The following is a 25,584-nucleotide window of genomic DNA, read 5'->3' as shown; positions in this document are numbered from 1 at the left end:
CCTAAGTTGATTCCATGATAGCTATTCCAACAGGTAGTAAAGCAGTTACTTACATATATTTCTGGGAAATAGCATTGTAATGATGTATTTCATTTACAGAGCATACTATTATGGGGCCCGTCTGAAAATTACAATTTAGATTTTTCCTTAGACATCAAATCATTTACTGTCGCTCTGATCTCTTCTTCTGCTAATGCAGTTTGCAGATTACACCTTGGTTGGAGGTTATCAAATGATCACTTCAGTTTCCAGCAGCAAACAAACAAACCAAAACAAACAATCCCTATTTTCAGGGGTTCCTACACATTAACTGTTTACATCTTTATAACATCTGGACAGAAAAAAAGAATAGATTATTTTTATCATCCATATCTTTTACAAGTCTGGGGTCAGTCTAAAGTCCTCTGTTCTTAATTTGTATATGTGGGCTACTGAGTTTATTTTATTATTTTTTTATATATCTCCTCTTATAAGTAAAGGGGCTTAATTTACCAGCCAGTATGTCTGGTATTTTCCATGATCTAGCTTTAAACATAAAGGTGGTGATTGGGCTTTTTCAGTGGTGGTCCATCAGGTCTTCCACTCTGGGTCCGTGAGCAAGAACCTTAACCCCTCACTGTTCACCGAGCACCGCACAATGGCAACACACTGCTCCCCAATGGGATGGGTTAAATGCAGAGGTAAATTTCTCCAGTGTGAGATTACTAAAGGTCAATTATTATATGGTGTAAATTATAGATTTATATAAGCTCAGTCAATACAGTATTAAATCACTGCTTAAAACTCATTTTTTTTTTACTTAACTTTAATTCTATTTGTGTATGGCAGTCCAGCAGATATATATGATGCTCATAGTCTATTCATATATTTTTAATTTCTTGGCTTTACTTTTTTTTATTAATTGTATTGCATCTTTTTTTCTTTTTTTTAAACTTAGTTTTACTTAGTTAGCTTGATTGAATTAGTTTGGTAGTTTACATTTATAATTAAACAGGCCAAGTGTACAGGATAAAATAGATGAAACCTCTTATAAGGTAAAAGGAAGCAATAAGAGGAAATAAATGCCCTTCCGTTGAATCTCCCATTCAAGCGTCTGGTATTTGTGATGTAAGCCGGATTTTCACTGAATGGGAAGACGCCATCAAAGACTGCGCTGAGCGTGGACAGCAGCATCCTGAAAAAAACCACGTGTGATCTGTAGAGGATATACCGGAGGATGTGTAGTCTGTGCATCTGCTTCTGTGTGTTGCTTAGTGAGTACTGAAAGGAATCTACACTTGACATGTTTTCACACTGACTGGTCACAGTAAAGGGGGGGTGGGAGGTGTGGTTTAAATTCACAGTTAGTGTTTAGACCACTTTGGCAAGTGGTTGGAGGACTGATGAAAGGCGAGCACATGCAGTTCGGCACCACTGACCTAAGGACTCGCTACCTAGAATTCCTGATTGCTTTCTCTCCACCTACCAAAGAGAGACTTAAAAAGGAGTCTACAGAAACTTCAGAGAGTCTTTATACTTGGATGCAGCAAGGGACGGACCTCTAAAAAGAGAAGACTACAGAACACTGAAAATCCATCTGTCTAAACATCTAAGCAAAGAGTAATGAAGATGGTTTATATGGACTTAATAATTTTAAGTTTTTGCTTTGGTCTGGGAATCCAATATGGTGCTTTTGGCAAGAGGCAGTATCAGATCCAAAACGGCCTTTGTAGCTACACCTTTTTGTTGCCTGAGCAAGAGAACTGCCAAAGCACCTACAACTATCCTGATCAAAAGGATGGACCTATGGACGATGAGTCGGTTCAGAGACTGGAGCAACTGCAAATGGGAATGGAGAACAACACGCAGTGGCTGCTTAAGGTAAAACTGTTATAATACCTTATAAAAGTTAAGTATCAATCTCATTTAGAAGGAAAAAATAATAAGGCCTGTGTGTTAATTCAAGACACAGCATGCTGTTTGAGAGAAAAGGTTTTTTTTTTGTGTGTGGTTTATTGAGAGGTAACATTTCCAATGCCAGCCCATACGCTTTGTTATAAAGGACAAACTCTTTCTTAGAGGCCTTAAAAGATTACGATAAACTTTACCTTATTTTAGACAGGTTTGTCCTTTTCTTTCAGGCAAAATGAAAAGAGTATAAAGACTTGGTGAGGGATTAAGATTCAACCTAAGTACCAATGTTCAAGAGGCTATCCTGTCTCTGTCTACTGAGGTATTCCTTATAAAAATAAAAAATATATATACATTTTCAGAAAGAGGCTAATGGTTAGTAATAAACAAATTAACCACATGTGAAAAAAGAAATAAATCTATTTAAAAATAGGTTTGAGCCCACTCCATCCCCTGAGAACCATCAGACAGAACAACTTGCTCATACGACCTCAAGTGTTGCTTCACATGTCAAAGCAAACTCTTAGGCGCATTGGGGGCATATTTCACAGAATACCATTTCCAAGAAGATAACTTTGGACTGATAAGGTGTTCAGTTTAAAATTCCATTAGCATGTTTCCATTTGTTCTGGTGAATAAGTTTTTCATATTTCCTGGTGACAAATCTGAACATTAGCGATGAGACATTAAGGACTTAAACACTATCCCAATACTTAGTGGTATTTGTTAATAACAACAAAAGTGACAATTTAAAGTATTTCAAAAATTCATCAGACTCGTTGGCTTTTAATCTCTCACTCCATACAAACACAAATATTCCTCCAAATATGAAACTTTTCCCTTTACAACATAGACTAGATATCGATAATAGATATGCAGACTTGAATTGCATTAAATTATATATCCCAATATACTTATATTAAATGATATTATGGAATCAAGGACAGGATATAAGTCCTAAAGGAAGAAGTAAAAGCCCTAATCATACTGTTAGTTTTTCTATTTTTTTAAACATCAGTTACTATTTATTATCATCATTAATCACAAACCTATTTTCCATATTATGACCACTCTCATGATCAACTTGTCAATGTTTACTGCACATTACAAAGGATAAGAGACAAAAAAACTAGACAGGCGAGACGACAGATATTTTAATTTGGAGGACTATATAAATCGAAACGTGCAGAAGCTATAACCTACAATGGCTACAGATTGCCATAGTTTTATGGAAAGTCATATTTTTCAAATAAGCTGGCCTACCCGTTTCACATCTAGAACCTCACTCTGAGATTAATAGGCAAGATGGCTCAGCCTGTTTAAAGAGGAATAGTTAACAGAACACATTTATTCCCCATTTGTTACAGATTTGATGAAAAAGCTGTTTAGAATGAGATGTCAAATAAACAAAAGCCCATTTTCATCCAAAATAATAAAAGGGAGAAATTTTTTTAACATATCTGATAAGTATGAATACTCTGTCAGACGGCTGCAGTGGATGAGGCTTAAAATCTAATAAAGTATAAACTTTCCATGGGCATAATGCATGGGAAATGTTTCAGCGCAACGAGACCATAAGGAGGAACAAGTTAGCAAAGAACACTGAATGATGCATGAATGGAGGATACAACAGGCTTAATTCAGGAAAAGTGGCTCACTAGGTTGTTAGGGGTTTTTTGTTGTTGTTTGAAGACTGCACTGATGGATGAATCAATAGAGAGATGAAAGAGAAGCATAAATAGCTTCAAAGATTTCACAGAACGCAGCATACAAACTCTGATTTTAAATAATTGGTAATCAGTCAATTAATTTGTCCGATGAGTTTATTTTCTCCTTCAATAGATGACAGCTAAAACAAAATAAGTCAGAGTCTCTTGTGATTGAGGAACTCCGTCATTCCTCTCTGACGCTTTTCAGGCACTAGAAGTAAACAACTGATTAGATCACAAACTGTCAATCGGATGTCCTGCCCTCAATTGAAATAATAACGCTCCACACATCTGTCTGTACCCCAGAAAATAAACAAACCATATACAAAAAAAAGAAAGAAAGACAAAGAAAATCACATGAAGAATCTCTTGAGATTAAGATTTTATTGGCAAAAATATTTTGTCGATACTTAATGATGAGAAAATGAAAAGAAAAACTTATGTAAGCTTGGTGTTGATGACAGAGGGTCCTACTGACGTTGGTTTTTAGTGGGACCGTAATGAAGGATGTAACTCCTCACTCAACACTTCCATCCTGTTTACGAGTCGTGTGACCTGATTGCTGCTCAGGAACACACAGCAGGAAATAACTTAATGATTAGTTTCAGTCTAAATCTGGCCTTTCTGTCAGGTAGATTAGAACAAATATGAGAATGTGTGTCGCTACATCAACATTAATTGCTTTAAAATGGTCCAAATGTTTACTTTCATCATGGTTACAGGAGAAGTTTGAAACATTTTGTCTTTTCAATAAACAATGGAAAAATTGAAGCTCACTGAAGGTGTTAAGACATTATTGGAAAAAAATCTCCTAAAATTTCGTCATCAACCAATTTTGCTTATACAATGTTCTAGTTTTTCTTAAAAGACATGTTAGTTAACAGAAGATTTGTAAATAGTAATGACTGAGTAACCGTTCTGTTACAGAAAAAATATGTTTTAGATGAATATAGCAAACAGCATACAAATCTTGAAACACTTTTAGAAGGTGCCTATTTCTTATCCCCAAAAATAGACATAGGCTGTTATGAGATATTATTTGGTATATGGAAACATATATATTGACAAAAGATGCATAAACTGCCTCATTAAAAGGTGTGAAAACATTTGTTCATCAACAAAAAAGCTGGATTCACTTTCATAGCCACGGGTTTAAAAAAAAAATCCAACTGGTTCTACAAACCTTTGAAGCTGGGGTAAAGGGTAGCAACAGATGGGGGAGGGGCAGGCTATCTATTCAGAGGTACTTTAAATTGAAGAAACAAAATCACAGATGTTTTCTTTAGTCTTTTACCAGAAGTAAAGATAAATCCAATTAGATTTGAATATTTTCCTTTGAGACACATTTATCAGATCAAAAGTACCTTTTGAAAATAACTCTTATCCCCAATTTAACTTCTTTCTCAATTAAAACATCAGAACACAGCAAGCAAGATGTAATTGGGTTGGGCAATATGGTTTAAATATGTAATCTTCGGTTTATTTCTTACCAACTGCAATTAATAAATTTTTAACCTTAAGTTTCATAATGCAAAAAAAAAAAAAAAAAAAGCTTTATTTTCAATCATCCCCTTCAAGAGATAACGTTAATTTAAAGGACAACAAAATCCAAATTCTTAAACAAGCAATGAAAGTATCACACCATATATGTTTGCAGCTAGTGGTATTACACAGTAAGCAAGTTTATCAATGATGACAAGACATCTTGGGACAAAAAAATTAGGAACTAAAGTTACTCTAAACTATGCAAGACAAAGGAGTGCATTGGTGGGGGGGAAAAAAATCCAGATTTTCCAAAAATTTTATCTCCAAAACAACAATTAAGATTGACAAAACAGATTAATCACTCATCCTTATATGCACGTATGAAGACATACATGGTCTCGTGTAGTAAGTAATTCTTTGAAATGATCTCCTGTTAACATTTTCCCCCCAATCTGTTTCAGTTGGAGAACTACATACAGGACAGCATGAAGCAGGACATGCTCTATCTCCATCAGGCTGCTGTACACAACCACACAGCTACAATGATTGAGATTGGGACAAACCTGCTGAGTCAAACTGCTGAGCAAACAAGAAAACTCACCAATATGGAAGCACAGGTGAGGCTGGTCATTATGCTCTGATCCCCCCCCCCCAAAAAAAAACACATGGAAATAACATGCAAAAGGTAAAACAGCATGCAATTGTTCAGCCTTCCTGTTCTGTGCAAGCAAAATCTCACACCTAAGGGTTCTCTGTGTCACACTGCAGTGAATAATATAGCTTCAGCATGTTAAAAAATAAGCAATGGAGCAAAACAGGCAATGAGACGTCAGTTTATTATTGTGGCTGCACGTCAATGACCCTGTGTGAGCCAACTGTACAGCATTTCCTGTTATTAGCACACTCGTATTCCCAGAGAAGGGGTCTATCAGTTTGTCACAATCAGACATCCGTCTGTTCAAAGACATCAACAGCTCCAATGGAGATACACAGCCAGGATCCATGTAAACAACCTGCGTTTTGCTGAGTCCAGTTCCTCCGAACTGGGAAATTAGTGGCAAGGTCATCAACCCCAGAGTTTAGTTCAATACATCGGAGTGTGGAAATATGCGTAGTTTCAGTGGTTTGCCCTTGTTCAGGTATGTCTGGAGTATTGCAATATGGATGTGCTTTCCTGTGCAGCTTTTCCATTTTACAAAAGCCTACAGTTCAATCTCCATGTGCAAACAGGATTTATGTTTAAATTGATAAAAAAAAAAAAAGAAAACACAGCTAAATGTGTTGATTTCATGTCACGGTTACCGTTTATTACCGATAACCTGACATATATCAGTGTTTCATTACAATTAATTAACTAGTTTTCAGCTAAATGATAAATGTATGTCATAATTTCTGTTTTGTTACTTTGGTGTTAGGTAATTCATCACACAACTCGACTAGAGCGTCAACTTCTTGAGAATTCCCTGTCGACCAACAAGTTGGAAAAACAACTCATAGTCCAATCAAATGAAATCAGCAAACTGAATGATAAAAACAGGTGAGGAAATTATATCAAAAGCTTAATCATTTAATCAATTACCAACAACTTTTGGATTAATCAAAGCCAGAGTTACCATTTGAATTTGTTTTTTTTTCTTTTCAATTAGTCTTCTAGAGAAAAAAGTTGTGGAGATTGAGCAGCAGAGGCAGGCGGAGCTGAAAACACTTCAATTAGAAAAGGAGCATCTTCAGTCCTTAATACTGAAACAGACATCCATCATCGGGGAACTGGAGCAGCAGCTGCTTAAAGTCTCTTCCAACAACTCTGCTTTACACCATCAACAGCAGGAGCTGTTGGACACAGTGAACAGCTTGATACAGACATTATCATCTGGTTCTATTCCAGGTGAGTCCAAACAGAACTCACCATTGTTGGCAATTTAAGCAGCAGGTACTGTTTACATCAGAAAAAGTATGCATCTTTAAACCTCACAGCACACATTTACTGAGGTACTGCAAATATATAGCATTTATCAGACAAAGCTTTACTCCTCAAGATGAAAGACAAGCGTGAAACCTTCAAACAAATTCTGCTTTTATTTTTCGGAAAGAATAGCAACAGTTCTCCATCAGGGACATTTCTTTACCCTTCTTCGCACCATCTTCTCATACTGCCAAGATAAACTAAGGTCCTCATTTACTCTGTTTTTTTCTTTTTTAAAACATCTTTTTATTTGTCTGAGTGAAGATATGGGTGGCGTTGGGGATGTAGCTACCTTATAATCATCTTTCGTTCATGCTTAGATAAAAATGGCATGAAACGGCCAGTACAAAAATAATGGTATCCTTGGAAAACACTGAAAATAATGTGACCAAAGAGATATATTAAATCAAGCTTTGTCCCTAAATTAGCATCACAGGTGTCTACAATCCTGTAATCAGCTAGGGATCCTATATATAGGGCTACAAGTGATCACTGTGCTGTTTGGTGACATGGTGTGTACCCCACTCAACATGAACCAGAGGAAGCAAGGGGAAGGGTTGTCTAAGGCCCCGTCCACACGAAGTCAAAACGAACACGAAACGCTGATATTTTCCAAAACGTTTGCCGTAAAGACAGAGACGTAAAATAAATGTGAGCGTCCACACGAATGCATGAAAACGCTGCAAAATGTATGCCAGGCCTGTAAGTGGCGCTGTGGTGCCAAAGCAAAAATAAGCGACGAAATGTTGGGCATGCGCACTAATATTTATACATGGTTGCCCTGCGGGTCCATTTTCGTGGTTAAGTCAAATTCAGGTGCTGAACTATGTCGTCGATATTGCTCTGTTCTTCCTGGAGATATTCCAGAAGAAGAAGATTCTGTTGTAAGCCCGACAGCAGGGTGAGTAGCATTAGCAGCAACGGCGCCATTGTTGTTGTGATACTGGTCGCGCATGCGTGTTTAGAGGCGACGCTATGACGCATGCGTGTAAAAAAAATATGCGGTTAGAGCGTAAAGATGGAAATGCGAAAACGCCGTTTCGAAATCTTCCCACTCTGAAGGCTGAATAAAAAAAAGATCGTTTACAGACCCCTGAAACGCCGGCTTCGTGTGGATGAGAGGCTGGTTTGGTGAAAAATTTGTGCGTTTAGGCCAGGGTTCGTCTTCGTGTGGACGGCGCCTAAGGAGATTAGCAGAAAAATTATAGACAAGGATGTTAAAGGCAATGGCTAAAAGACCATCTCCAAGTAGCTTAATGTTGCTGTGCTACAGTTGCACATATTCTGAAATTTGAATTGCATGGGACTGTGGCCAATGTCCATGGATGTGGCTACATGATTAAAACTGATGACAAATCAGACAGATAATATGACTGGTAACAAAAGAGCCCAAAAAAACTTCTAAAGAGAATGAATTTGCCAATCTATATGTTGACAGACCCAAGAAATTTCTGGGAGAATGTCCTTTGGACAGATGAGACAAAAACTTAACTTTTTTCCCAAGGCACATCAGCTCTATGTTTACAGATTAAAAAATTAAGCATGTCAAGAAAAGAACACTGCCGCTAATGTAAAACATGGAGGAGGCTCGGTTATGGTTTGGGGCTGCTTTCCTTCATCTGGTACAGGGTGTCTTTAGTCCTTGCAGGGTACAAAAAAATCTCAAGACTATGAATGGTTTATAGATAGAAGATTGAGATTGCTTCTGTAGAACTTTCTGCATATGAACAATAAATGAAAATAAAGGGGTTAAACTTCACAGCTTTTAAAAAAGCCAGGAGAATGGATTGTTATACACAAGGAAAAGAGAGAATGGTCATTATTACTCCACTATTTTTTTTATGAACTCTGGAGAAAGTGTTTATATATATAAATCAGTAAAATATTAAAGCCTGCCGGCAAAAAATATTCCGATTGTATATTCTGGTACTTGCAGTTTTTAACAACAAACCTTAAAAACTACTTATATTCACTTTCAGCTGCTACGAATTGAAATCGCCCATCGCTTCAAGATTCCCAGAATCACACTTGACAGTAAAGTGAACCCCAATCTCCACAAAACAGACATCTTTAAGCACTGTCATCAGAGAACCCATGTCAGCCACAAGCTCCAAAACCCCGCCCATGAATTCCCCCTATTCCTCTGTACTGTAGCAGAGTCTACCTTGCTCTATAGTGCTGCTTAGTGCTTCACCATGCTTCCTCTCAACAGTAAAACACGATTCTAAAATTACCCCTAAATGTTACAAAACAATCCACCTTTCTATTCCAAATTTGTCGCTATTAACCCGACTATCACATGCAAGGCCCTGTTGATCAGTCTTAACTATTATCACCCTCTGCATTTATATATCAAACTCCTCCTCTCTGGTCGTAAATACAGGCAGACGTTTGTCAAAACATTTCCTTATCAAAACAGCTTTATTCCTGAGCAGACATTACTACTACTACTAATAATAATAATGTCTTGAAACGTATCATACTTAGTTCTCCCCATTTCACTCATTCTCAGTAATCTATGTTTTTGTAAATGATAAAACAGCTAGTGAGCGGCAAAGATCTTGTTGGGGACAATATCGTACACATCAAAGCTCTAATAAATTAACAAAACTGATTTGTTCTGTAGAACCCAAGACTGCCATGATGCAAGACACCCCAACCATATACATGGACTGTGCTGCTGTCTACAAGTCAGGAAACACCAAAAGTGGCGTCTACACGCTCACCATCCCCAACACCACCACAGAGGTAAAGGTAACGTATCTGTAGTTCATTCATTTAACTAAAAAGACGCAGAAATAAACTAACATTCACAGACCTATTCTGTTTTGGAAGGTGGTGGATAATGTTCACAGGTTTCTCATAATGATATGCAATCTTAAACTAAATCTGATATCTCCTTGGAAACATTTCCCTCCTAAACAGTTTCTGGTTTAACTCAAACTAGGTGGCACCATCACATTAGAAATAAGCATCACGCTCCAAGTTTCAGTGGCATTTTTTTTTTTAAACCTTCAATCACAGTACATCTTGTTTTCTTTGTGTCTGAAGGCTTTTTGCGACATGGAGACTGAAGGAGGCGGCTGGACGGTACTACAAAAACGGTTTGAGGGTCATGTTGACTTTCACCGTACGTGGCAGGAGTACAAAAAGGTAGAGGCAATCAAGAAGAAATTCTTTTCTTAGAAAAACCAGAACCTAGGCTACAGTTTTCACCCCAAATCTACATACAAGTGGGCCTGATTCAGTCTGGGACATTGACCATTATCCTAACTTGGTTTAGTCTGCACAGTCTATTTGGTGTGATTCCTGAACGCTATTTAAAACAAAGAACCTATCTCTGCATGAGAGCATAAGAACAGGCTCCCTGCGTTTTGAAGTCGTAATAATGTCAGGTATTTGCCATGATTAAAGGAATCGGCTAATCCATAGTGTATTCATTATTCCAGTCAGTGTGTGCCTATGATATGCCATCATCAAAGAGTATGAATGAAGCTCACACATAGTCCGGTAGTACTGATGACTCTAAATGGTTTAGAAATGGGCAAACAAGACACTGATGTGATCTATAGTCCCTAAATGCAGTCATTACAGAGTCATCCCCTCTTTTTTCTAACACTGAAAGCTTGTATTCTTGGAGAAGATCAGAGCCTATATTTTTCCTGATGAAATATATTCCTAGAGCAGTTTGGATGTGGGAGAGGACTATCTGTCCCACAGAAAACAACTAGGCAGTGGAACTTTGCTGGGGTTTTTTTTTTGTTTTTTTAGAAGGAAAAAAGGAAACAAAGCTGTGGTCTCACAGCGGTTTCATACAGTTTAATCACATTTCCTTTGTGTCTTTTCAGGGATTTGGAGAACCTTCAGGTGAATACTGGCTGGGAAATGAATTTGTCTCCAAACTGACAAGTCAGAAAACATACAAATTAAGAATCAAGCTGAGCGACTGGGAAGGAAACTCGGCTTTCTCTCAATATGATCAGTTCTCTCTGGACGGCGAAGCACAAAATTACAGGTTAGATCCAGTATTTTAAATCTTTTAATAATATAGCTTGAAGCAAAATACAGTTCTGTTCATGCATAACCTTCTATTAGTGTCTTTGTTATCTAAAGATACACTATATTGCCAAAAGTATTTGCTCACCCATCCAAATTATTGGAATCAGGTGTTCCAATCACTTCCATGGCCACAGGTGTATAAATTCAAGCACCTAGGCATGCAGACTGTTTTTACAAACATTTGTGAAAGAATGGGTCGCTCTCAGGAGCTCAGTGAATTCCAGCGTGGAACTGTGATAGGATGCCACCTGTGCAACAAATCCAGTCGTGAAATTTCCTCGCTCCTAAATATTCCACAGTCAACTGTCAGCTGTATTATAAGAAAATGGAAGTGTTTGGGAACGACAGCAACTCAGCCACGAAGTGGTAGGCCACGTAAACTGACGGAGCGGGGTCAGCGGATGCTGACGCGCATAGTGCGAAGAGGTCGCCAACTTTCTGCAGAGTCAATCACTACAGACCTCCAAACTTCATGTGGCCTTCAGATTAGCTCAAGAACAGTGCGCAGAGAGCTTCATGGAATGGGTTTCCATGGTCGAGCAGCTGCATCCAAGCCATACATCACCAAGTGCAATGCAAAGCGTCGGATGCGGTGGTGTAAAGCACGCCGCCACTGGACTCTAGAGCAGTGGAGACGCGTTCTCTGGAGTGACGAATCGCGCTTCTCCATCTGGCAATCTGATGGACGGGTCTGGGTTTGGCGGTTGCCAGGAGAACGGTACTTGTCTGACTGCATTGTGCCAAGTGTAAAGTTTGGTGGAGGGGGGATTATGGTGTGAGGTTGTTTTTCAGGAGCTGGGCTTGGCCCCTTAGTTCCAGTGAAAGGAACTCTGAATGCTTCAGCATACCAAGACATTTTGGACAATTCCATGCTCCCAACTTTGTGGGAACAGTTTGGAGCTGGCCCCTTCCTCTTCCAACATGACTGTGCACCAGTGCACAAAGCAAGGTCCATAAAGACATGGATGACAGAGTCTGGTGTGGATGAACTTGACTGGCCTGCACAGAGTCCTGACCTCAACCCGATAGAACACCTTTGGGATGAATTAGAGCGGAGACTGAGAGCCAGGCCTTCTCGTCCAACATCAGTGTGCGACCTCACAAATGCGCTTCTGGAAGAATGGTCAAAAATTCCCATAAACACACTCCTAAACCTTGTGGACAGCCTTCCCAGAAGAGTTGAAGCTGTTCTAGCTGCAAAGGGTGGACCGACGTCATATTGAACCCTATGGATTAGGAACGGGATGTCACTTAAGCTCATATGTGAGTCAAGGCAGGTGAGCAAATACTTTTGGCAATATAGTGTAATTGCTAAAAAAGAGGGTAAAGCACAATCAAAGAGTAAAGCACAAAATATCACGCTTTTCAATTACTCTAAAGAAATTACTTTCCTTGTTAAGATTGACACATAAATCCATAATTTCACTGGGGATAATTTTGATAAACTACATTAAATATGAATTTATGCAAAACTGAGCAACACAGAAAAATAAAGTTCACACAGAAGTCTTCGCAGCACTACAAAAAGACATGGGCTGGTTATTAGTATAAGGATATACAATATAGTTTTTCCTATTGATTTCTGCATTTCTCATCCTGCATTATCAAAGAAACATAAATTGCAGCACAAATCAAGAAGGCTAGCCTCTGTAAGGATAGCATGAATGAATAACATAGTAACATCACTTTGTTACAACTCAATTACTCTAAAATGAGAAAAGAAAGTCAGCAAAGTAAATTATTTTGCACAATAACTACATAGGAGCTTATACCTAATTTAGTTGGTGTTCATTCTGTTTTCTTTTACTTAATTTATGAAGCAAGCAAAACACATGACTCATAAAACATTTTATATCCACAGCTGCAAAACTAATGACTATATTATTTTTCAATAGTGTTGATGGTATCTTTTTCAATGAATCCATATCTTACTAGCCTTCTGACCCTTCTTCAACAAACTCCACAACCCAATACAAGTGTGCGGATACATCAGTGAATAGAACAAAAAAATATTTCATTAAACCTTAAAAAATAATATACCGCTCCCATTATTGCATCCAAGCTATCGTTTGCAATTGCAACATTGCACACTCTATTCCAGCTCTGTGTATGATAAAAATCAGCCTTGTTTATTATTTTACTTTCAATAAAGACATTTAGATTTTAATTTCTATTTCCAATTTCTATGGAAATCCCATAATGCCATCAGAGTATTTTTTACTCACCATTCTATTCCTAACAAGAAATATTTCTACATTAGAGATCAAATCACCAAATAAAAAAATAAATACAATTCTAAATGATTTCAACTGAAAATTCCAAGGCAAAACATGTCATTGCAATTTTTCCAGGGTAAAGATCCTCACACTAACTAGTTGGCTTAAGCCCAAGAAAATCTAATAAAACTGGTCAGAGTTTGAAAAACAGGAGATGCATCAAAATATAATTTATTGACAGTCAGTCTGAAGATTTGGCAATAACAAAACCCTCATGTCCGAAGGCTGACAGAGAAAGAGCTGGTTTCTTTGGAATTAACAGACAGTGTTCCAGTTTAACAATGTACTTCCAGTCCCTCTGGGAGTTGATGTAACTCTTTAAGGTGGTAATTCAACCACAAGAAATCGTGCAGAAATTAACATTTTTAATGCAATTAAAACTGCTCATGAAATTCTGAGGGAAAAAAAAACAAATTGGTAATACTGATACTAATAGCTTTTGATAGATTATTTAAAGAAAACAAAAAGCTATATAGGTGGACAAAGTCTTGCCTTTTGAGGAACAGTAATCATAGACTTCCTCCTCCTGTTCCTTAATTTTTTTCTTCTCCTTTCTACAGGATACACCTTAAAGGCTACACTGGAACGGCAGGCAAAATAAGCAGCATTGGGCAGCCAGGAAGTGATTTTAGTACAAAGGATGCAGACAATGACAAATGTGTATGCAAGTGTTCACAGCTGACAACAGGAGGTAAGAAAAACATCTCATTTTCAAACTATTTTTCTTCCTGAATGATCCTGCCACCAAATATAAATATAAAATGTTTTTATTAGGAAGGGTTAGCTACTTATAAAGAAAACAATCCCACTAACACAACACCTGGCACTAGCCCCAAAGTCTTCAAGGACATTTTAAGGGCCGGTGTACTTTTGAGGCTGTGTCAAAGAGCACAATTAGCTCAGACTTAATCACTGATCTGCTCATTGGGGAGTTCAACACTGACAATAGCTGACATTAACAGCCTGGGAACAGAGCTTTTCCCTCTCTCCTCTGGTAGCTAATAAAACCCTTCAACCTCCCCATTAAAGGTGACTCGGCTTTTTGACGATTGTCTTTATCTGAAACCAGGTCTGCCAAGTGAAGTTCATGATAAAAATAGAATAAAAAAAGTAAACTTGCATATCAAACATTGTTATGCCATTGTAATATCCTCCACCTCAGCATTAATGATGATGTTTGTTTTCTTCAACAAACAGGTCTCTGCTCTCTGTTAAAGGTACAAGTGCATTTTAGAAACAGACACATACCAATTGTTCTGAGGAGAAACACGAATATTCTCTGGAACTGTCAATAGAAATGTCATAGCAGACCTCATCAGTATGAGCTACAGAAAAATCCCGCAATGATTACAGTCTGATAAAAGCCTGATGATGAAAAAGATTTGCAGGGGTGGATTTAATAGGGATATAATTATGTAGAAAGCTTCTCATCACTATCAGTAAGTGTATAATAATCAAACTGCACATGCCTGATATAACCAGACCACTGGTTGAGCCGCCAGTAATCAACTTGCATTAATAATATTAATAAATAACCCCTCTTAAAAAACTCAGCACTTCTTTTTCCTTCAATTCTAGGTAAAAACAGAAACGGACCTAATTCTGATGTAGTTTAGCATTATAAGCTAACTATTAAATGAAATACTTTGTAAAGCTTATAAATATGAGTTATTTCAGAATTCACAGTTAACCTGTATCTAATTTAGTACCATGTTTTTCATTTTTAGGTAACTTTAGATCATGCATTAGGTGGAATTAAGGCTGTGGGATATGGCTTAAAAGTTTATCCCAATATAAGCCTTTCACATCAGTCAATATTTATTATTACAGATTGGATTTATGTTTTAGAAATATTTAAGAAATATCAGAGAAAATATACAGAATTTAAACTGTAATCCTAACCCGATTTAAATGCATTTTCCAACCTTTAAAAAGAGGTCAGCCCTACTACCAACCTCGCTTAGCTTAGCTGCGAGAGGCTAAGTCCTTTCCTCTACCTACATCCCCCAGAATGCCATTTGTTTCAAGATCAGAGTTCAAGGAAATTGTAGAACAATCTATTGGATGTATTTTCTATTGCTATTGATCAGGTGTCCATCACCATTGCCCTAGTAAGCATGCATGTTTAAGGAAAAAAAACATGCTTAAAGTCTGAAACGTTTTGAGTATATGGTTGGCTTTCACCTGGTACTCATCTTCAGGGGACAGGGCCTTTTTTTTTTTTAAGGGAGGCACAGAACCTCAAATTAAAAAATCCTCATATATGGTGGCCTATAAGTAATCTTTAAAGAGCTTGATCTTTAAAGTGGAATTTCATTTTATTCATGCATGTTTCAGTTAGCCGGGCAAGCCAGACTGTCATTTTGTGACAGTGTCTGAGTAACAAAACATATTTTTCAACTGTGAGAGGTCTTGCACCTTGACGAGCCTAATTGCCAGAAGCAGTATAATAGGAGGCATCATGAAATAGGCGGCACCCAGATGGGGAAAGGTGGCTTATGTTATTTTGTGGAAATATTGATTATATGTGGAAATAATAATTATTATTTTATCTAAATCAATGCAACAAATCAAGACTCTGCATGGCATTGATAGCATTATACTTGCACTACATGGTGAATCTTCAAAATAGAATTCAACACCAATATTTTTACTGCGTTTTGCACCATATCTATTTATGTATTTTGCATTGGTCTTAACCATCCATATCAATGCCTTTTTGCACCATATCTCCCCCACACTGTGTACATCTGATCACTGCTGCACTTTATGAATTGAAATGTTCCTTTGCACTGCTAAGCTGCTGCTCATTCACTGTTGGAAAGCTGTATAAAAGAAATTTAGTTTTTTATACACTCTGTGTATACAAAATTACAATAAAGTTTGTCTAAGTCTAGAACATTCACAAACTAGTGCCAGAAAAAATTGCTACAGCAATTTAGAGATTGGGGTTGTTTGAAGATACTATAAGTACTAGAAGGCTCCTGTATTTATTTTTCTGGAGCAGCCGCCAGCTTTGGCCTTTAGGCCCAAAAAGTGTGGATTTAAATGAAAAAGGTAAGAGTTATATATTATAGGTCAGTTGTTAACTGCTTACAGCCTTTTTTAGAAACCCTTTGTAGAAATCTTCTTAACTACTCCTTAAATCACAGCAGTAGCTTCTAACCCTAAACCCAGATACTGTTTTACCGTATTTTCACGACTATAAGGCGCACTTAAACGTCTTTTTTTTCCCTCAAAATGTGCGGTGCGCCCTATGGTGCGGTGCGCCTTATGTGTGTTGTAACTGCGACTTTTGAGACCACCTCATTGAGGAGATGATGAAAGAGTGGCTGAATGTAAGGAGACCAGGTGTTTTTTTTCCACCCCTCACCATCGCTGTTAATATGTAACTCCATGCGTGCCCATCTCACAGCTGATGTGAAAAACATGGGGAAACAAATTAACGCTGCTCGACATCGGTGTGAACCGGACGCAGCAGGTGCAGCAGAAGCAGCGAGTTTACATGCAAAGTCAATGGTTGACGCGCATATAGGTGCAGCAAAAGGTCCCGCAGCGCATTTTGGTGCAGCACGTCGGGAGCGTTTAAGCATCTGAAGCGCCGCGCTTCTGCTGCTCGAGATGGAAAAATTGAAGTTTTGCTGCTGGACGCGCCGCATCAACCAATCAGAGAAGCTGATCTGGGAGCTGCCAGCGAGACAGACAGCGCTCTGATGACATATGATATTAACGCAAATGGAAAAGGCTGGATGGATGCGTGGCTGAGGCAGGTGTATGTGAGAAGACTAGGTGGTTTTTTCCACGCATCACCATCGCTGCGTGCCCATCTCACAGCCGATGTGAAAAAAAGGTGAATCAAATGAAAGCTGTGCTCGCCGTTATCCCGGGGGTCTGACAAAGGAGCTTCAACCGCTCGACATCGGTGTGAAGCAGCCGTTCGAAGTAAGGCTGCGAGCGGCGTGGGAGCGATGGATGACCGACGGAGACCACAGTTTCAGGATAAGAAGGCAGCGCCGGGCAGATTACGCCACAGTTTGCGGATGGATTGTAGATGCTTGGACTAAAGTGTCTGCTGGCTCTGTTGTTCAAGCTTTCGCAAAAGCCGGCATTATTTCTGAGGAGCTGCGCTGCACGGAAAGTGACTGACAGCGAAGAAGGGGAAACTGACATGTCTGATTTAGCGCAGCTGTTTTATTCAGAAACAGAGGATGATGACTTTGATGGGTTTGATTAATACTTTGTAATAAATACATGAATAAAGCACAATCATACTCAGTTTTGCTCCCGCTGTATTTTTCTCCCTGAAAACTTAATTCAACAGCATCCCCGGCGCGTCTCCTCCTCTTCATCGCGGTGGCTTGCAGGTGTTTTTTCATCTAAATAATCTAAATCTTGCAGCTATATTTGCTGTGATCAGTGGGAATAAAGTAGTTTTAATATGTTTTTAAGTGAGAAAGTCCACCTGAAAACTTAATAATTGCAGTCAGTTCATCCAGATTATCTATTTCTGTCGGAGGCGCTCAGACCCCCACATACCAGCGGTGCGCTGACAGCAGAAATCTCTTCATCAGCAGCCTCTAGGCTGGGCAGCCTGGGGTTCACCGCGGCTGCTGGCAGGTGTTTTTCATCTAAATAATTTTAGCTGCAGGCACCAGGATACCGGCAATAAAAGCGAACATATTCCGTCAGCAGGTTTCAGGATTTTAAGTTAATTTAGGAGTGACCACAGCGCTGTGTCATCTGCGATGTCTCTGTCTCACGGCCAGCTGCCAGGTTTGATTAATACTTTGTAATAAATACATGAATAAAGCACAGTCATACTCAGTTTTGCCCCCGCTGTATTTTTAAATATGCAGTAGAGGTATTTAAAGGTAGTAGAGGACTTGTACCTGTATATAAAAAACGCGCCCTATAGTCCGGTGCGCCTTATGTGTGTGTTAAATACAGAAATGGGACACATAACTGAGAGTGCGCCTTTTAGTCCGGTGCGCCTTATGGTCGTGAAAATACGGTAATAAAAGGCCAAACACATGTTCTGTTCAGCCGTCAACCTTTTTTTTATCAATGCCTTTTTTTCTTTTAGGCTGGTGGTTTGATGCCTGTGGTCCATCCAATCTGAACGGGATTTATTATCAGAACGGCCAGAACTCCAATCGCTTTAACGGGATCAAATGGTACTACTGGAAAGGATCAGGATACTCGCTGAAGTCCACTACCATGATGATTAGACCGACAGATTATTCAGCCTTGCTTTGAACCCAAATTCAATAAGTGAAGTGAGACAGAAATGTTGCCCAGAAAACACTAGTACCAAAATTAAAGGTTTCAGTGGAAGCCACAGCACTTCATAAATATGTTTCAGTATGAATTTCTTCTTATTTATGTCTTTATTAGTTTGATCTGAAGGGGTTTGTGCACATAAAATGGGTAAGACACCTTAGGCATATCAGCTCTGTTCTGTTAACCAGGAGACGCCAGAGTTAAAGTTAGAAACATTAATACATAACTTATACTTCAGCAAAATGTAATTATTTGCCCAACTGTGATAAGAATACTAACTAATTATATTGTATATATAAAACATGGTACAAGATGCAGATAGGTAACTGTCTGTAAGTGCTTTTTTATGCATTACAGATTTATATTTTATGATTTAAATGTTAAAGCCACAAGAATGTCTTTCTATAGATCCAGTGTTGTTTGTCGTTTCGTTTAACAGAATGTCTGTACATTTGTTTAATTTATATGTTGGTATAAGGGATGATATTTAATTCTATTACATGTAAAGGAAAATTGTTTAACACTGTCTATGCAAACAAATTCGAGAGAATATGTTTTACTATGTTCTGCCATAGATTCCAACATGTCCTTACATGACTGTGATGTTTTTGAGCGAAAAAAAAAAAACAGATTTTGGGATCATTTGTTTTGTTATGAATGAGCTGAAATATTAAGACACATGGAGTTTGAAGTTTTCCATTAGTTTACTTCATTAGAAAGCTTCATGAATTGTTTTTTATTTTTTGGTTCTTTAGACAGATATGCTTTGGATTCAGTTGTATTAGTAAAAATTGGAATATCGTCAACAATTCGGTTTAAAGTTTGCTTCTGTTTAACCGATCTATAGACTCAGGCAATAACGCTTTAAACAACTGGAAAATGTTCTATGTTGTTCCTTAAAAAAGCTTTCTTGGTTTTCTCAAATACAACATACACAATAAATATTAAAGGGTCAAAATCTGTGTAGTGTTCCTTTCTGTTCATAAATACCAAGTCATCAGTTGAAAATGATTAAATAACAGATATTACTTTATGTTACTGAATCCAGGGTAGGGAATTGAGCAAACATGGGTGGCAAATGGGGGCATAGTGAGATTAAAGTTCTTGTTCAGTGATGATCTGAATTTCAAACTGGGGACTTTTGTGACTTTTCCAGTACAAAGATGCTCTCTTCTCTAAACGCTAAACCACCACCACCAATAATAACCAGATATTTTTATCCGGAATGAAGTGTAACCGTACATCATATTCTCTCTATCTACTGTCTCTGGATGTTTGGTGAATACTTTAAAATAAGGGGCATAATGAGGCATCCATGGAGCAGAAGGGCTTTATCAAGTTACGATTTTTCAAAGTTGATCATTTGACAATAAAGTCGAAGTTGAGTCGATGCATCAGGTAGGACTAATCCAGCTTTCATTGCTGTAGTAGTAATTCGCTACTAAACCCATAAATTATGCTAATAAGAGTTTTTTAACTTTGAAAATAACTGGATTAGATTAATGGATTAATTATCACTGTATGAATGTAGTACGGTATTACCTGTGCAGCAGGAAATTGGTCTGAAAGCTCATATGGTTCCTCTGGAATCCACTGTCTTTGCTCCAAACACCACAGAATCTACTCACAAATAAAGCTTAAGTCAAACATGTTTGAAAGATCTTGGGTTTTCGGAAGTGCATAGACATGGCTTTGAACATTTCCATACCCATTCAAAAGACAGGATCCAGCAGCCACGTGCGATACCCAACAGGATGTTCAGAGTCCGTCTGTGTCCCCCAGACACTACATGAGTTGTGCTCTCACACACTCGGTCGACGATTGAAAAACCACCCAGAGCTTTTACCACCTGCACCACGGTCTGCTGCTTCCTAAAGGAGGTGAAGGGGGCAAAAGAAAAACCTTTCATACTTTTTTCAAACTAGTTCATTCATGTATTTGAAGTAGTTTATGTAAAGCCTATGTTTATATTGGAGCTAACAACTAAATAGAACTTACTCGGTTGGCATGCTGGTCATGACAAGCGTCCTCGGAGGCTGAAACAGAAGTTAATAAGAGGGGTGACTTGGTTCATCTCAAAACAAGTAAAAAATTATATTTTAACATACTTTTAAATACATACAGTACATGATTCCAAACATCTATTTGTGAAGAGTGAATTATAATCTGAGTAATTGGAGCCCAATTGTAAATCTGTCCCTTGATAACAGCAGACCATCCAGGCACATAGTTTGGCAGCGATACAGGGAGCCATCATCGACACAAACACCTCAGCAACAGCTACAAACAGGACCACCAAGCCCTTTTCCTGTCACACTCCACTATCTCGTTTACCAGCTGGATGTCAAAGGTTAAGGCCTGCTGGCCACAGAGGTGTCAAAACAGTACACAACCCCACCCATGCCGGTTAAACACCACACTATTCCTGACATGGTACGTTAAGAAGTCACTTAGATGATAACATTGCTGCTGCACTCTTGCTTTGCCTCCGTGGTTCGGTATCTTTCTGAGAACAGTGAAGGAGGGTTTGAGTTTTAACGGAATTACTGGTCATTAATCCAAGAGGGTGGCTATAGAGAAGTACAAGAACCTAGAATATTCCGGTAGCTTTTCCGGAAAGCTTCCTCCAAAAATGACTTGACATTGTTGTATAACACACACATTTTTTGGCAGCTGGACAAAAATCCAGCGCAAGGGTGTGAACCGTGTATAATGAGCCTGCAACAAGGAACAGGTATAAAATGCAGCGAGTTTCTTGCGTGCAAATGAAAGACAATTCAGCACCAGATCACTTTATCTTCTTTATACTTTCTAAAGGCTATAGATTGGACCCAATACCTTTAAACAAACAGAGGAATAATAATCAGCAGCCTTTGCAAATGTAAAAATGTGCTTGACATAAAAGTTAAAGGTGTACTAATTAGGATAAATCGGCTGGAGAAACTTTCCTTTATTCAACAATTAAATATAAAACAAACAGTCCACATGTATGCCCCTCACCTTTATCAAATCTTTTTAAACCCCAAAGTGCAGAGAAGAACATCCTGTCAAGTCTGTTAGTTGATGATCTTAAACACAAAGCGTGTTTTTATTTTTCTTATTCATAAACAGAAAGAAAAATCTAGTATTTGAGCTTTTAATCAACAATCAGTACTGATCACTGAGTTTAATGTTTGAGTTTTATCTAGTGGAGCTCTCCAACATTGAAATACTTTTTTTCTTAGAAGATAATTATCAGACAGTAACAGTGGAGGGGAGCCACTCCCTTTCCACCTTTTCATAAACTGATGTTCTTGTTGATCGTGTTGATTCCTCATGTATCCACAAGTACTGTAAAGGTTAACATTTATAGGACACGGATTCCCTGGTTTGATTCAGGTTTGGTCAAACATAGAAGTTGAAGGTTTAGATGATGCAAATACTTTTGATGACTTGGAAAACTAAACAGTCCAAATACTTCCAATGCTGCCTCACATGCTGTTATCATGTTATGGAGGATGCCAATGATTTAACTTTTAAAAGGATCTATCTTTTTATAAAGCAACCCATAAAGTTATTACTGCTCCATAAGCTATGTGAATGATCATGAGCGATTACAGCAAATTCAACAACAGAATGCAAATTCCGAAAAAATTAAAAACAATCCACTGGACTTGGTTTCCTAGTTGAAGACGTTTCGCTTCCCATCCAGAAAGCTTTTTCAATTCAAAATGTCAGGAATAACGTTGAGTTCGAGGTTTTATACAGTAGTGTTTTTGTTTAGAAAACATACAAATTGGAACAGACGAAGGGGCCCACCCATTTGGAATGGGGGTCGTCTGGCTTCTGTTGTTAGACTGCAATACCCCATACCCATCTAAGTGTCTGAAAGGTCGGTCTTTAAAGGTGATTGTTGGCCTAGCTGAATAGACGAGGTCCTCCACTGTGTAACGGGAAGGGATTAACTCAAAATCTGCATTGTAAGTTTTTGAAAGCTGGAACCTGAGGCCACCCCCTCTGTTTAAGGTTGGTTTTTCTTTCTTCCTGACATTTTGAATTGAAAAAAGCTTCCTGGATGGGAAGCTAAACGTCTTCAACTTGGAAACCAAGTCCAGTGGATTGTTTTTAATTTTTTTGGAATGACTATGACCTGGATAACTGAGATCCTTCACCAGCATGTACAACAATGCAAACAACTGCCCCAGTAGCAACATGTTATCTATCCAGGAGGAGTGAATTCTGCAAGTGAATGACTGCATGCAATCTGCTTGATTTCTTAGAAAACGTTTTTTTTTTTTTTTTTTTTTTTTATACCAATTTTTGTAATAAAGTAAACTGACTGTATTGTTTTATCATTGGTTTAAATTGGAAAAGATGTAATTGTAATTCCATTGGATTGATTTTTGTTTTGGTAAAACATCTTAACCAGAATAGTTAAAATGAATAGTTGATAGATATCAAATCACTGTGTGAGTAATTAGTTGAAGAGTAATAATGATGTTAAATAGATTATGTAGAAAAAGATTAGGGCAAACTGAACAAATATCCAATGAAAGAGTAATCACAGTAATCATTTCACACGTTTCTGAATCTGAATAAATATTAAAAGACTGTTCAGAATATTTAGTAATTTCTAGGGCTAGAGTTAATTGGCTGTAAAGTCCAAGAGTATTGGGAATTGTGTCGATAACATTGTTAGATACAGTGATGATCATATAAAGCAACATTTTCCTTAAACTTCTGTCTGTCTTCCATGAAGGTCATAAAAAACACACTTCTAATGGCCTTTGCTTGCATAACACTTTTTCAAGTCCAAGGACCCAAAGCTTTACACTACATTCATCCACACACTGATTGCGGTAAGCTATAACGTAGCCCTGGGTCAGTTTGACAGAGGTGAGGAGACAACAAAACTACACCACCAGCACCCTGACCAGCAGCAGCAGGTAAGGCAGGTGAAGTCTTTTACTACAACCACAGAGCTGGAAAGAGTGGGTGCTCTGCCCTGCAAACACAAGACCAATCCCTACATCCTGATAGATAGCCCCCCTCCGCCCTTTCCCCCCAAAAATTGCTTTTGCTCATCATGTTATTTCAAGTCAATTTCTCCCACAGCTACAGGTAGGTATGAAGTATTTTGCAAGATCATAGAGAAAATCAGCACATCTTTTTATAAGTAGTCTGGGATTATAGGGGAAAAATAAAGAAAGACAGTCCTGTAGGAAAAAATTAAACTGAAAAACAAACTGACATCAATCTCAGCTGCATGCGTTCAACAGATGACAGCTAAAATATTTTGATAAAATAAAACACGACCCGTTAAACTAAGCTTATTTCAGTTTTTCCTTTATATACACATGAATATTTACTGCATGCAGCCTATAGTGCTCCTACATACCGTATGTTCTTTTAGTTTTAACTCATGTAGATATTTAGTTAAAAAAATGCTGAAAACAGCATCTGCCTCTTTACAGATATCGCCTATAATTGATTTTTTAAAATCAGATTTTAATACTCCTGATAAACAAATTCTACTATCAAAGGTAAGTGCAAAAAGCATGGATATATAATTTAATGACAAATTGTATATTTTGTTCTGTTTCAATAGAACTAGAACACAAAATGAGATAAAATATAATGTAATCTATCAGTCTTTAAAGGGTTATAAGGTTACTTCTAAGGCTTTGGGTATTCACAGCAATAGTACTAATCCAAAAAGCAAAAAAATCAAACATATCTAACAGTGATGAAGCATCTGACCTACGTAAAGTAGTCCAAGAATGATTAACAACTCATCCAGGAGGTCACAACAGAAACCACAACATTTAAAACACCTCAAAGCTATGGATGCTGTTATTTATCTAAGTTAAGCATAGTTCTATTAATCTAAACTGAGATAAATCACAGTAAATTTTGCAGTGTTAAAGTAACCCTTTAAGGGTTACATTTTATCACCAATCCAAGTGCATTTGGTCCCACTCTGAATTAGTGTTAAATTAACACTACATAATGTATATCTTACTCCAGCTGCTGTTGTTATAACTCTGAAAGAGTCAATTTACTTTGACACTACATATTTAGCACTGGAATTTACTGTGTAGAGATGGCAAAATGGCATAAATAGGAGAGTTTCAATGATAAAATCAAAGCTGAATGTAAACTTAAAGGCCTTCCACATTTTCAAAGAGTTGTTAAAAGCATTTAATGTTGTGGAATAAAAATGTTAAATAATTAGACTTCAGCACTTGTTTTTTCCAGAGCAAGCTGGTGGTTGGGTCAACAATTATCTGAAATGTAAACAGTGTATTATCTAAATAAAACAAAGAAAACACAGGAGGTCATCCAAGTATCTATGTTAATAAAATCTATATTTCTCTTTTCCCACACTCATCCGGATGTGGAAGCAGCTTATTAAATTTCAACACCTGTCCAGAGTCTTCAAGACTGCGTAGGAAGCCCTACTTTTTTAAAGGCATAATTTACTGATTTGTCTAGTTAAGCAAAAAAAAAAAAAAAAAAAAAAATGGATATTCTATTTTTTTTTTAGCTGTTTATCCAAATTCAGGATTAGTAACTGCCAGAGTTCACCAAGTAGAATATTTGCATTAAAAGGTAAACAAAAAAACTATTATGACAGAATCAAATGACAGAATACAGTATCTCTGAGGGAGCAGTGGTGAATAAATGTGATCACTGAGGGGCGTAAAACAAAGTTGAGCTGTTTTCAGCTACAGCTTGTTGAGGTTAGCAGCGTAACGTAAACAGAGCAGCAGGTGCATTTCCAAAGCAAGGAAGTTATGCTACTATCAAACAGCCGAAACACAGGAAACCCTGAGGACCAGAAAGAAAACACTCATCTAAATGAATCCAACGCCTTCAGCAATGGAAGCATGTAAGTCCTTAAGGAGGAAATCCTTACTATGGAATTAAAGAAACAAAGGTG

At 37.8% G+C, this 25,584-nt stretch overlaps 2 protein-coding genes across 4 annotated transcripts in view; one reads left to right on the top strand and one right to left on the bottom strand.

Moving 5' to 3' along the window:
* Window positions 1–25,584, bottom strand: part of mcph1 (microcephalin 1) — a 43,844-nt gene that overhangs the window by 10,423 nt on the left and 7,837 nt on the right. For all 3 annotated transcript variants that reach the window (XM_038296283.1, XM_038296284.1, XM_038296285.1), the window contains 3 exons: window positions 20,661–20,698; window positions 20,371–20,533; window positions 20,205–20,282 (listed from right to left, as the gene is read on the bottom strand). In XM_038296283.1, the coding sequence (XP_038152211.1) occupies window positions 20,205–20,282; window positions 20,371–20,533; window positions 20,661–20,698 (279 nt within the window). The remainder of the gene's footprint in view (window positions 1–20,204; window positions 20,283–20,370; window positions 20,534–20,660; window positions 20,699–25,584) is intronic.
* Window positions 1,603–19,612, top strand: angpt2a (angiopoietin 2a). Its single transcript, XM_038296297.1, has 9 exons — window positions 1,603–1,860; window positions 5,546–5,701; window positions 6,500–6,621; window positions 6,731–6,969; window positions 9,674–9,801; window positions 10,099–10,200; window positions 10,896–11,062; window positions 13,943–14,073; window positions 18,466–19,612. Exons 1-9 carry the CDS (start codon window positions 1,603–1,605, stop codon window positions 18,636–18,638), a joined length of 1,476 nt encoding a protein of 491 aa, XP_038152225.1. The 3' UTR covers window positions 18,639–19,612.

The sequence above is a fragment of the Cyprinodon tularosa genome, unplaced genomic scaffold (genome assembly GCF_016077235.1).
Source record: "Cyprinodon tularosa strain WSP-4 unplaced genomic scaffold, ASM1607723v1 ctg37, whole genome shotgun sequence".
NCBI classification, from domain to species: domain Eukaryota; kingdom Metazoa; phylum Chordata; class Actinopteri; order Cyprinodontiformes; family Cyprinodontidae; genus Cyprinodon; species Cyprinodon tularosa.
Note: the sequence above shows the minus strand (reverse complement) of the source record. Positions and strands in the feature narration are given on the sequence as shown.